This window comes from Crinia signifera, chromosome 5 (genome assembly GCF_055691185.1).
Source record: "Crinia signifera chromosome 5, ASM5569118v1, whole genome shotgun sequence".
NCBI lineage: Eukaryota > Metazoa > Chordata > Amphibia > Anura > Myobatrachidae > Crinia > Crinia signifera.
In genome coordinates this window covers 246,287,950-246,302,035 of record NC_139221.1, presented here as the reverse complement: position 1 = coordinate 246,302,035, position 14,086 = coordinate 246,287,950, and the positions used below count along the sequence as shown (strand labels likewise).

Sequence of the window (14,086 nt, the reverse complement as noted above, 5' to 3'; positions counted from 1 at the left end):
TTATCTCATTCCACTTTATCTCTTCGCCAGGCTTAATACATCTGCCCCATTGTTAAAAGTTTAGTACAATGACTCCATTGTGTAGGCAGCTAGTTGATGTAGACCAGTGGTGTCAAACTCATGGCCCTCCAGCTGTTGTGGAACTACACATCCCAGCATGCCCTGCCACAGATTTTATATAATGGATTGCTAAAACTGGCATGGTATGCTGGGACTTGTAGTTCCACAACAGCTGGAGGGCCATGAGTTTGACACCACTGATGTAGACAGTAAGTCTCAGTGTTGTACATTGAGAGTACACAGGTGTACAGTTCACATTTGTTTCATACAGTACCTTATTGTTAACCCAAGACCTACTTGATACCAGTGGTGGCTCCTACTTATATTGGGCAGGGGGGTTGCTGCTACTCTACTGCATGAAGAGGAGACAACCCAAGTTCCCTGCACCTGCACATTGGATCTGGCAGGTGCCATAAACACATGCCTGGTAGACTGCAGAGCATAGAAGCTGGATTGGGATGCCCACAAAGGGGCATACACACGTAGAGGTGTGTGCTAAGTGATTTTGCTAAGCTATTTATGGTAGGAGATTTCCCTGTGTACAGATCTCCCATGGAGAGCACATACACATGCAGTGATTTTACTAAGCGATTTTGCTTTAGCAACAAACAAAAAAGGCAGGGTAGTGATTCAGAATGAGAGATCTCGATCAGTATCTCTCATTCTGTACACACAGAGAGATTTGCAGTCACTTGCTAAGCAATTTGACTATATTTTGACTGCATGCACTGACTTAGTAAGCAGGTGATAGCATAATCGCTTGGGGTATACACACGGAGAGATCTGTGCTTACTTTCTAAGCAATCTAGTCAGATTGCTTAGAAAAGAGCAAAAAAATCGCTCTGTGTGTATGCTCCTTAAGGATGGTTATTGCAGCCCATACTGCCAGTGCCAAAGAGAGGGAACACCAATGGGACTGCCTGTAGTGTCTATGACTGGCGAATTTGTGTTGGGGCCAGTCGCACAGGATTTTTATCTGGAGATGCTGATATAGAAATAAGGAGATAAGGCCCCCTGTTTATTATGATTTCTCAGGATAATACTCTGTCATAATTAGGGGTGTGCTACCACAAACATAATTAAGTTGATAAGATGGGGAGGATAGGCAAGAGAATGTAAAGGTGTGGTGCACCAGGAGAAGAAAATACTTGTTTTAACCCCTTACCGCCGCAGCCTGTTTTTGCCTTCCTGACAGAGCCCTTTTTTTCAAATCTGACATGTATCACTTTATGTGGGGATAACTTTTTATTGCTTTTACTTATCCCAGTGATTTTGAGATTGTTTTCTCGTGACACATTGTACTTTAAGTTAGTGGTAAATTTTGGTCGATACAGTCTGTGTTTTTTTGTGAAAAATACCAAAATGTCGTAAAAAAAATGAAAATTTTGCAATTTGCAAAATGTTAAATTTTCTGCTTGTGAGACAAATAATCATACCACTCAAAATAGTTAATAACTAACAAAGACCATATGTCTACTTTATGTTGCCATCATTATTTCAACCTCCTTTTAATTTTTTTGGACACTAGGAGGCTTAAAATATGAATAGCAAATTCTCAAATTTTCAAGAAAATTTCAAACACTGATTTTTTTAGGGACCAGTTCAGTTCTGATGTGACTTTGAGGGACTTGTATGTGAGACACCCCCATAAATGATGCCATTTCAAAAACTGCACCCCTCACAGTATTCAAAACAGCATTTTGGAAGTTTGTTAACCCTTTAGGTGTTTCACAGGAATTAAAACAAAGTGTAGGTGAAATTTCAAAATTTCATTTTTTTTGCAGATTTTCAATTTTAATACATTTTTCTAAGGAACACAGTAGATTTTACTAGAGAAATGTGACTAAAAATTGATTCCCCCAATTCTTTTGTTTTCATAAATATCCTATATGTGGCCCTAGTGTGCACGTTGACCAAACCACAGGCTTCATAATAGAAGGAGCACCTACTTGATTTTGGAGCCTCCTTTTTATGAGATTATTTTTTAGGCACCATGTAGGTTTCTAGGCACCATAAGATGCTAAAAGTTAGGAACCCCCCACAAGTGACCCCATTTTGCAAACTACACCCCTCAGGGAATTCATCTAGGGGTATAGTGTACATTTCAAACCCCCAGGGGTTTCACCAATTTTGGTACAACTGGGCTGTGAAAATGAAAAATTACATTTTTTTACACAAAAATGCAGTTCTGGCTCAAAATTTTTCATTTTCACAAGGAATGAAGGAGACAAAGCACCCCAAAATCTGTGCCGCAATTTCTCCCGAGTACGGCAATGCCTCATATGTGACCAAAAAATACCATTTGGGTGCATGGCAGGACTCAGAAGGGAAGGAGTGATATTTGGATTTTGCAGCACAGATTCTGGTGGAATGAATGGTGGGTGCTATGTCGCATTAGCAAGACCCCCGAAGCACCAATACAGTGGAACCCCCCCACAAGTGACCCCATTTTGCAAACTAAACCCCTCAGGGAATTCATCTAGGGGTATAGTGTACATTTCAAACCCCCAGGGGTTTCACCAATTTTGGTACAACTGGGCTGTAAAAATGAAAAATTACATTTTTTTACACAAAAATGCAGTTCTGGCTCAAAATTTTTCATTTTCACAAGGAATAAAGGAGACAAAGCACCCCAAAATCTGTGCCGCAATTTCTCCCGAGTACGGCAATGCCTCATATGTGACCAAAAAATACCATTTGGGTGCATGGCAGGACTCAGAAGGGAAGGAGTGATATTTGGATTTTGCAGCACAGATTCTGGTGGAATGAATGGTGGGTGCTATGTCGCATTAGCAAGACCCCCGAAGCACGGTACTAGAAGTACTGGGGCCCTCTGCCTGCTGGTTCCCAAATATTAGGCCCTTTATGACTTCCTCTTGAAAGTGCATAAATGTCCCCGTCTGGCTGGTAGAACGGAATAGTACGTAAGCGTTATACAGTGCCATCTGGATGATATACACAGCCAGCTTCTTATACCATATTTTTGTTTTCCGCAGGGCACTGTACGGCTTCAGTACCTGATCTGAAAGATCCACTCCGCCCATGTACTTATTGTAATCTAGGATACAAATAGGTTTTGAGGTGTGGGTACTGGTACCTCGTACAGGGACGGAGGTGGTACTGTCTCCGTGAATTGTTGTCAGTATAAGGACATCCCTCTTGTCCTTATATTTGACCAACAACATATTTTCGGTGGATTGTGCCCTGCTTTCACCCTTTCTCAGTAATTGGGCAACGTGCGTTTTTGGGAGGCCTCTTTGGTTCTTGCGCACAGTACCGCAAGCTGCTGTACCTCTTGAACCAAGGGCCTTAAACAGGGGGATGCTGGTGTAAAAGTTATCCACATAGAGGTGATAACCCTTATCCAGGAAGGGGTGCACTAAATCCCAGACAATCTTTCCACTAACACCTACGAGGGAGGGGGGGCATTCTGGCGGTTCAATTCTTGTGTCCTTCCCTTCATATACCCTAAACCTGTGGGTGTACCCTGAGGTACTTTCGCACAGCTTATACATTTTTATGCCATACCTTGCCCTCTTACTGGGGAGGTACTGGCGGAATTTAACCCTTCCTTTAAAATGTATAAGTAACTCGTCTTTACAAATGAATTGGTACTTGTTTCCTATCTGGGCGCCCAGGTTTTCTACGTACGGCACCGTAATGAAATCGGATCGCATCGCATCGTACACATACACGATATTGAACGATGCGATGCGATGCGATCCGATTCGATTTCCCATAGGAAACAATGTTAAATGGCTCAATTTAGCCAAATTATCATAGGAACAATAGTAAATGGGCCAAAAACACCCCTGAACATTGAAATGTCCCCCCAAAAGTTGTTTACGCCACCCCGCCATCAATGTGAACCCGAAGCGTGGCGAGCGCAGCGAGCCCGCGAGGGGCGGCGGTACGCGTCCTCCGACCTTTTCATGCCCTACTATCCACTAGGGCGTGGAGTGAGAATAGAATAGTGTGGCGAGCGCAGCGAGCCACCGAGCCCGAAGCGTGGCGAGCCCCGCGAGGGGACGCGGATACCTTCACAGTTATACGCGTCCCCTCGCGGGCTTCCCAGGTGTCCATGGCGACGCGGACACCTGGGAAGCCCGCGAAGGGACGCGTTTACCTGTGAAGGTATCCGCGTCCCCTCGCGGGGCTCGCTGCGCTCGCCACGCTTCGGGCTCGGTGGCTCGCTGCGCTCGCCACACTATTCTATTCTCACTCCACGCCCTAGTGGATAGTAGGGCATGAAAAGGTCGGAGGACGCGTACCGCCGCCCCTCGCGGGCTCGCTGCGCTCGCCACGCTTCGGGTTCACGTTGATGGCGGGGTGGCGTCAACTACTTTTGGGGGGACATTTCAATGTTCAGGGGTGTTTTTGGCCCATTTACTATTGTTCCTATGATAATTTGGCTAAATTGAGCCATTTAACATTGTTTCCTATGGGAAATCGAATCGGATCGCATTGCATCGCATCGCATCGTTCAATATCGTGTATGTGTACGATGCGATGCGATCAGATTTCTCTACGGAGAATAGCATGGTGCGCAATTAACTTAGCGGGCGCCCAGATAGGAAACAAGTACCAATGAATTTTTCGGGGATGTACATCTCAGCAAATTTGGCGCTGAAATGATCAATGACCGGCCTGACTTTGAATAGCCGGTCAAAGGTGGGATCATCTCTGGGTGGGCACTGTGCATTATCGTTGTAATGCAAAAATTTAAGGATCGTCTCAAAACGAGTCCGGGTCATGGCCATACGATGAAGTGGGGTGCTGTACAGAACATCTGTACTCCAATATTGTCTAATTTCTGGCTTTTTAACTATGCCCATATGTAACACCAGACCCCAAAACGTCATCATCTCTACTGCATCTACAGGGGTCCACCTAGCAAATGATGACGTGGGGTTTTGAGCAATAAACTGCTGGGCATATAAATTACTTTGGTCCACCATTAAATTTATAAAATCATCAGAGAAAAATACTTTGAAAAAGTCAATTTCTTTGAGGCCTGTAGTATCAAATTGGATTCCTGGGTTGGCCAAAAACTCAGGAACCTGGGGCTCAAAATTGTCTGGTGGTGGGGTCCATACGGGATCAATCATTTGGGGGGGGTCTCAGCTGCTCTACGGGGGCGTCTTTGAGGGGGTCCCTCATCACTAGAGGAGGAAAAGGAGCTTAAGACGAATGCAAATTCATCGCTTACATCACTGGCTGTGTCAGTGTCCGAGGCAATAAGGGCATATGCCTCCTCCGCTGAAAACAGTCTTTGGGATGATTGGGACATTTTTATTATTTTTGTGTTTGTGTAAGTGTAGTGTTTCAACACGTGTATAGTGTAGGGGGTTACAAACTTTATTTCAACACGGGGGGTATGTAGTGTGTATGTAGTGCTTTAACACGTGTAAGTGCACTTAAGGGGCAGCAGCTTCAAGGCAGCTTTTGGTACAACCTTGAAGGGGTTAAAAGAAAAAAAAAAAAGCTCCTGCGCCAAAAATTGAGCACAGATGTTGGTCAGTAACGTCCGTCACTGATCAGCGCTCAGCGGCCACAGGACACCCACAAAATCACCGTGGGTGTAAAAAATTTTAAAAAAAAAGACCCCACAGCACCCTCCAAAAAAATAAAAATAAAAAAAACTGCTGATCAGTCAAAGGCAACAGGAATTTGATTTAAAAAAAAAAAATTAGATCAACCCTGTGCCAAAAATGCTGATCAGTGATGTACGTCACTGATCAGCGCTCAGCGGCCACAGGACACCCACAAAATCACCATGGGTGTAAAAAAAATTAAAAAAAAAGACCCCACAGCACCCTCAAAAAAAATAAAAATAAAAAAAACTGCTGATCAGTCAAAGGCAACAGGAATTTGATCCCAAAAAAAAAATTAGATCAACCCTGTGCCAAAAATGCTGATCAGTGATGTACGTCACTGATCAGCGCTCAGCGGCCACAGGACACCCACAAAATCACTGTGGGTGTTACATTTTTTTAAAAAAAAGACCCCACAGCACCCTCCAAAAAAAAAATAATTAAAAAAAACTGCTGATCAGTGATGCAACACTGATTAGCAGTGAGGGGCAGCAGGCGCACAACTTTTGGTGCAACCTGACGGGGTATATATAAAAAAAAAAAAGCCTGCACCCAAAAAAAGTTGCTGATCAGTTAATTTATACTGATCAGCACAAAAGGGGGGCAGCAGGGGGCAGCAGAGACAAAATTATATTACACAATGACGCTGCAGCACAAAATTATATTACACAATGACGCTGCAGCAGCAGCACAACAACCAGGAAGCACCAGCAGCAGGCAGCACGGACACCACCAATGCTGATCAGGTCAGTATAAGAGGACAGATGGGCACGGAGACCGCTCTGCACGCTGTTCCTGACCGGAATGGCGGCTGCAGGGCTGTCTCCGTTATTTTCTCTGAGGTGTAATAGCTGTGATTGGTCCGTCGGTCCGACGGACCAATCACAGCCTTGGGGGCAGGTGGGGTGAGGTGGGGTGACCACCAGTGACCCCTTTACACCCGGTGGTGATTGGTGCTGTACTTAACAGCACCAATCACCACCGATCCCTGTGTTACCGAGCGCCGTTATTCGCCGGTACACAGAAAACGCTGCAATTGGCTGTTCACATTTGAACAGCCAATCGCAGCGATCGCCGATGGGGGGGGGCATCGCTGCCCCCCCGGGCAATGAGGGAAGATGTCTGCTGTCAGGGACAGCAGCCATCTCCCCTCTGTCACCGCGTCTATAGACGCGGTGACACTTTAAATGCATGACGTACATTTATGCCATGCGTCGGGAAGTACATCCCGACCATGACGTAAATGTACGTCAAATGTCGGGGAGGGGGTAACTAATAAAAAATTACTTTTATTAAGTTTTATTTAAAAAGCAGCGAAATCGTAAAAGAATCACACCCACAAAAACAGCAGGTTACCATCCCTAAACGCCAGCTTCCTGTGAATAGACTACAATTACTATCTACTGTATATGCATTTTCTGTCCCTAATTCCCATCGCACATGCGCATTGCATACGATACACATTCACAGTCATTCGACAGTCGTTTGATTTGCAAATTCTTTAATTAGTGATCCATGCTGAATTAGGCACATTATATGTTATAAACATTAATCATTATTAATGCTACTGACAAGGTAACACTTAATAATAAATGTTTCTCTTCTTTGCAGTGACAGTAATTCGCTACGGTTTTATCTGAGTTTGCCTTATTATAGGCATGCCCCTTTTTTTGCTGTAACAGGTTGTCAGCTTTACTAAAACCAAAATCTCTGAAAATGTATCATGATATTCTGCAGACTACATAACAACAACGACTAATGTGAGCTTAATAAACATCTCTCAATTTCATAAACCCATAAAGTATGGGTCTATGAACTAAGCCAGCGGTTCCCAACCTTTTTTTTCCCTTTCGTACCCATTGATTAGGCTTTTCATTTAGGAGTACCCCTTCCTCTCATTTTGAAATATCCACAGTATCCATAGTGGAAGTGAACATTTTGCATGTCCTTATAGTAGCAGAGGAGTAGTGTGCGGTCAGGAATCAGGTCTCTCTTTGTCTGGCCGCTGGCTTTGTACTGTTTCCGGGGTTCCTGCTAACGCCAGTAGCGCGGGGAAGATGATCGATGATGTCTGAGGGCAGTGCGGGTACCTCCTACGGTGCTGGTCACGCGAAAGCACAAGGAGATGCTGATGACACTACAGACTAAACCGGAAGTGATGCAATGTGGTTTGTCTCCATAACAGTTAGAGACAACTTCTTCTTACGCCATTACCAATATTATTTTTAAGTACCCTGACAGTTCTGCAGAGTAACCCCAGGGGTACAAGTACCTAGGTTGAGAACTGCTAAACTAAGCCATGGGGAGAGAGAAAGTGGTTGAAGAAAAAGTACTAGCCAATCAGCTCCTAACTGCCAGGTGACAGGTTTAGACAGACTTTATTTTTCTCCAAGATCTAGTATCTGGACCACACAGATTGTGAGAACTCTTTTACCCACACAGAAATGTAGACCTAGGATTACCATATTTACCTTTTACCCTGCTAAATCTATGCAAACTAATAAAAAAAATACATTAAAAAAGCGTATACAGTATTTAGCAACAAGCAAGTAATATTAAATACACAGCACTCAAACCTAAAGGCATTGCCAACTGTAAAATAAAAAAAGTTCACTAGCAACATAACTTTTAATTCTATGTAATCCTAATTGCCAGTGACAGCATATGTTAATAAAATATTACGAAAATCTTAATTAAAAAAGTATAAACCATCCTTCCAGTGTTTAGAAAGGTAGCTATATATAGAGCTAGGCTTATGATTTTATTACTACAGTTCTAGGTCTGTTCCTCATAAAAAAAAAATACAGTTAATCCAGCCAGATGATAGTGCTGATCAGTGCTTAGACTTTCACGTTGGATTTTGAATCATTTATTAATAACTGTTAATTTTTGAATATTAATTGCACTGGTTTATCATTTTTTTAACATGTTAAAATTCCACTTTCAATGTTTACCAAAAATAAGAAGTATAAAAGCCCATCTCCTACAATAAAACATTCCTACTTTACACATGCTAATTATTTAATTAGAGTAAATACATGTTTTAGAATACAGTAGCTTCATTTCCAACAGAGGATTTGCATGCTCTGGTTAGAAAGGTATACAGTATCTTTATCTGTTATTACATTGGCACTAAATTCCTGCTCACATTTCGGAGTTGGCAGAATTTATCTGCAATTGACCCAGTTTAGCTCCTACCATATATAATAATCATTTTCATTTACTGGTACTTAGTTGACAGTAACATAAAAAACAATGACAGAAAAGAGAATCCTCATGTTGGCTAAACATAATTATATTTAAATATACTGTGCTTTATTTTCCTGTATTGTGCAAAATGTAGTATTAAATCCTGAGTTTCCTAGGTGATTCATCAAGATGCCATGACTTAGACTGTACTGTTTTTATCAATGCCACAATTGTATATTCCAGTTTAAATGTAAGTGTACAGCGATTCATCAAAGAAGAAACGCAATAGCACTGAAGAGTTTAGTGCACACATCTGGCTACTTTACTGTCAGAATTGGTCCCATCTAAGGATACCAGATCACCATCAATGGAAATCTGGACGTATGTGAACACAGGTTTAAAGCTGCACACACTATGCAGAATATTTCTATTGCACATGCATTCCTTATGTGTCCAGATATACACATATCCTCTCAAATCTAAATCTACACATTTTACATCTGTCCCTCCTGCAGTGCAACACGTCTTTCGGTGTGTCTGAGAGAATCATGGATTCCTGAAGTCTACTCCATCCCATCCACACTGAAGGACTGAACCAGACCCTGTTTAGTGGTGTTGGGTAAACAAAGACTGATGGGAAACTGCAGGTGCCTGAACACAAAGTGGTAGATGCTTTACATGAAATCACACTGCCCCTTGGCTGAATCTGTTATTACGGGGCCTCTAAGACACAAATTCAATCTGCAGAATGATAGTCGGGTTCCATTCCAGAGGTTTTTTTTTATGAAACTGGAGCTTTAATAGAGAGTGTCAATTTATGGAGAGTTCAGACAGTTGAGTCTCTATCATTACTTCGATGTGAAATGAATGTCACGCCTTCCACTTGCTGGGTAAATAAATAGCAGATTCTCATTGATGGTCAGATCAGCATCTGTATTTGATGTTATGAATGTCAATGAAAGTGTGTAAGCCTAATCATTTTTGATTTATCGGTTTAAGATGAAGATCCTACACAAAAATTTTATAATTGGCTTTACGTATAGCCAGTGCTAATTTTAACGCTATTTTCATTTCTAACACAAACTGTTGCTCCTCTCTTCTGCCCCAATATTCACAGTATTCACTCATAATTGTACCCAATACTCTAAGAAGTGATTGGAAACCGGGATATTTACCCACTCTTCTGGGGGCTACCAAAAAAAAATAGCGGTCTCCCATGCCTTCCAGGAGAGAAGGCAAGTATGATCAAACATTTAGGTAATATGACGCTGACCTGTAAGACGTCATTCAGCAAACAGTCACATCAACAAACAATGTAGGCATAATTATCAGCTCACACTCATCTGCTGACTGTTTCATACCAGAGCTGAGTGAAATCACAAAGGCTGTCAATGATGTCATTCAGTCACATGACCAGCCTAGCCAGCTATTACATCTCAATCTACCTGCATTTCCACATTCAAAGTTGTCACAAGCTTCCTTGCAAGGAAACTATGGAGTCAATTTACTAAAATGGGAGTTCTATTGAAGATAGGATGTTACCCATTGCAACCAATCAGATTCTACTTCTTATTTATGTAGCCCCCTTCTAGAGGATAATAAATAAAATATGATTGTTGCTATGAGCAACATCCCATCTTCAATAGAACTCCAATCTTAGTAACTTTACCCCTATGAATGCTACAGTATGGAGACGCAAACCTTTACTCCAATTACAGTGGGGTCTTTAAAATGTGGGTTAAAAAATTTTGGTGACCGATACACTTTGTTTTACTGTATATATGTATAGAATAAGCTGAATCCAGATAGCAGTGTTGCCAATTATTACTTACAGGCAGAATGTATTTCACAAAACAAAAGTGTGGCATATGAAGGAGAGGTACTTACATGCATCCCTAATATATAGCAGCATGGCTACAAAAATATAGTCCACCAAGTCTAACATGATGCTGTCTGCGAATAGGGCATCCCAGACGACAAGGAGGTCCTGCAAAGGGAATTCTCGGCCAAACAGAAGTCTCACCCATCGCCTGAAAATCCAAAACATACCACTCGGTTACAATAACATAAGGTGTGTTAGAAAATAATTAAGTTTTGTTTCTTAACATCAAGCACCAATAAGTATTTCTGCTAAAAGTACTATGAAGAAAAAACTATTGGCATCTGATTATTTGGTACTTGTGTAATATCTGGGCGCCCGATTATTTGATTGTATGCCTTAACTTAAGGCATACAATCAGATGCGATGCAACGCGATTTTCAGCAAAATCGCATCGCGACCAAATCGCATGCAATGCGATGGACGCGATTTTCCATAGGATTCAATGTTAAAATGGTCCTGTTCATTTCCCCACTATCCAAGAGCTGGCGAGGGGACTCGGATTACTTAAAATGGATTCCGCGTGCGCTCGCCACGCTATGGGCTCGGTGGCTCGCTGCGCTCACCACGCTATATAAAATCAACTATATGCCCACTTGGATGGTGGGAAATGAACAGGACCATTTTAACATTGAATCCTATTAAAAATCGCGTCCATCGCATCGCATGCGATTTGGTTGCATGCGATGCAATGCGATTTTTCCGACCCAATCTCAAAATCGGGCGCCCAGTTATTACACAAGTACCGATTATTTTCCTTTAATAAATGGAACTCAATAACCTTTCATTCACTGGTCCTGTCAGATTCAATGTATAACATTACAATTACATACCTCCCAAACAGGGCATTTCAGTATCACATATTAGGGGTATTCAATCTGTATTATATGTAATTTAATTTATTATAGAAAAAAATCTACTCGCTACTTATGAATAGGGACAGGGGTGAAGCCAGCCTGTTTGTCACCTGGGGCAAAGACTCACCATGGTGTGTATTCCTTGTCCTACAGTAGATAGTAGTCAACCTATAATTACATGACCACCATATAATACAAATATATATATATATATATATATGACTCCAAAACGGCCTGACCGATTTTGATGACATTATCAGGCAATCTTCAGATTAGCCCAGTGGGTGATCGTGGTATCGGATCAACAGAATTTTTTTTGTTTTTTTGGGGCAATTTTCACCAAAGTTGTGCAACGGAACCAGATTGACCATCAAAAAATTGTCACCAAATTTAATCGAGGCAACAATCATCGGTGACAAATTCAAAGGTGAAGATGTACTGATTCCATGCATACCGATGATTTCCAACGATTTACCATTTGAATTCAAGCGGCTCCAGTTCCCTTTGCGTCTTGCCTTTGCTATTACCATCAACAAAGCTCAAGGACAATTGTTGACTATTGCTGGCTTAAATTTGGAAAATTCATGTATACGTTTTTACTCCAAATAAAAAAACAAAAAAATTGTCTATCCGCTGGCCTTAAGATGAATTAATAAAATAAATATAATTTCCCATTTGCCTTAAATACATGTGTGTTTTTTTTCTTGGACGTAGCAAGGCACTGTACCTATAGATATCTGCTAAAACTTCGTCACATGACTGCCACCATCCATCCACCAGAAGTCATCTGGCTATAGATAATTAGTGCTTCCCGTGCAAAGCCGGGGCGGGTCGCTAGTATAGTATAAACCCCATATACAACAAACAGCATTAGTGACTACCATTTAGTACACGCAGCATTAGTCACTGCCATATAGTACAAGCAGCAATAGTCACTGCCATATAATACAAGCAGCATGAGTCACTGTATATAAGTACAGGCAGCAATAGTCACTGCCACATACTACAGACGGCATTAGTGACCACTACATAGTAAAGATAGCACTACTCACCTCCATATACTACAGGCGGTACTTGTTTCCTATCTGGGCGCCCGCTAAGTTAATTGCGCACCATGCTATTCTCCGTAGAGAAATCTGATCGCATCGCATCGTACACATACACGATATTGAACGATGCGATGCGATTCGATTTCCCATAGGAAACAATGTTAAATGGATCAATTTACCCAAATCAGCATAGGGAAGAATGGTAAATGGGCCAGAAACCCCCAAAAAACCCACAGAGCAGTGGAATGTCCCCCCAAAAGTAGTTGACGCCACCCCGCCATCAACGTGAACCCGAAGCGTGGCGAGCGCAGCGAGCCCGCGAGGGGCGGCGGTACGCGTCCTCCGACCTTTTCATGCCCTACTATCCACTAGGGCGTGGAGTGAGAATAGAATAGTGTGGCGAGCGCAGCGAGCCACCGAGCCCGAAGCGTGGCGAGCGCAGCGAGCCCCGCGAGGGGACGCGGATACCTTGACAGGTAAACGCGTCCCTTTGCGGGCTTCCCAGGTGTCCGCGTCGCCATGGACACCTGGGAAGCCCGCGAGGGGACGCGTATAACTGTGAAGGTATCCGCGTCCCCTCGCGGGGCTCGCTGCGCTCGCCACGCTTCGGGCTCGGTGGCTCGCTGCGCTCGCCACACTATTCTATTCTCACTCCACGCCCCTAGTGGATAGTAGGGCATGAAAAGGTCGGAGGACGCGTACCGCCGCCCCTCGCGGGCTCGCTGCGCTCGCCACGCTTCGGGTTCACGTTGATGGCGTCAACTACTTTTGGGGGGACATTTCAATGTTCAGGGGTGTTTTTGGCCCATTTACTATTGTTCCTATGATAATTTGGCTAAATTGAGCCATTTCACATTGTTTCCTATGGGAAATCGAATCGGATCGCATCGCATCGCATCGTTCAATATCGTGTATGTGTACGATGCGATGCGATCCGATTTCATTACGGTGCCGTACGTAGAAAACCTGGGCGCCCAGATAGGAAACAAGTACCCTACAGGCAGTATTAGTCAATGCCACATACAACATAAAGCATAAGTGACCACTACATACTACAGACAGCATTAGTCACTGCCATATAGTACAAGCAGCATTAGTCACTGTAATATAGTACATTGGTGACCTCCATAAAGTACAGGCAGCAATAGTCACTACCGCATACTAAAGGCGGCATTAGCAACCACCACATACTACAGATAGCACTACTCACCGCCATATACTACAGTAAGCATTCGTGACCGCCATACACTACAGGCTGCATTAGTGACCACAACATACTACAGACAGCATTAGTCACTGCCACATACTACAGATAGCACTACTCACCTCCATATACTACAGAAAGCATTCGTGACCGCCATACACTACAGGCAGCATTAGTGACCACCACATACTACAGACAGCATTAGTCACTACCAAATAGTACAAGCAGTATTAGTCACTGTAATATAGTACATT

At 42.8% G+C, this 14,086-nt stretch overlaps 1 protein-coding gene across 2 annotated transcripts in view; it reads right to left on the bottom strand.

Annotated features, from left to right (window-relative positions):
• Positions 1 to 14,086, bottom strand: part of TBC1D5 (TBC1 domain family member 5) — a 495,609-nt gene that overhangs the window by 135,210 nt on the left and 346,313 nt on the right. For both annotated transcript variants that reach the window (XM_083188782.1, XM_083188783.1), the window contains one exon: positions 10,731 to 10,873. In XM_083188782.1, the coding sequence (XP_083044908.1) occupies positions 10,731 to 10,873 (143 nt within the window). The remainder of the gene's footprint in view (positions 1 to 10,730; positions 10,874 to 14,086) is intronic.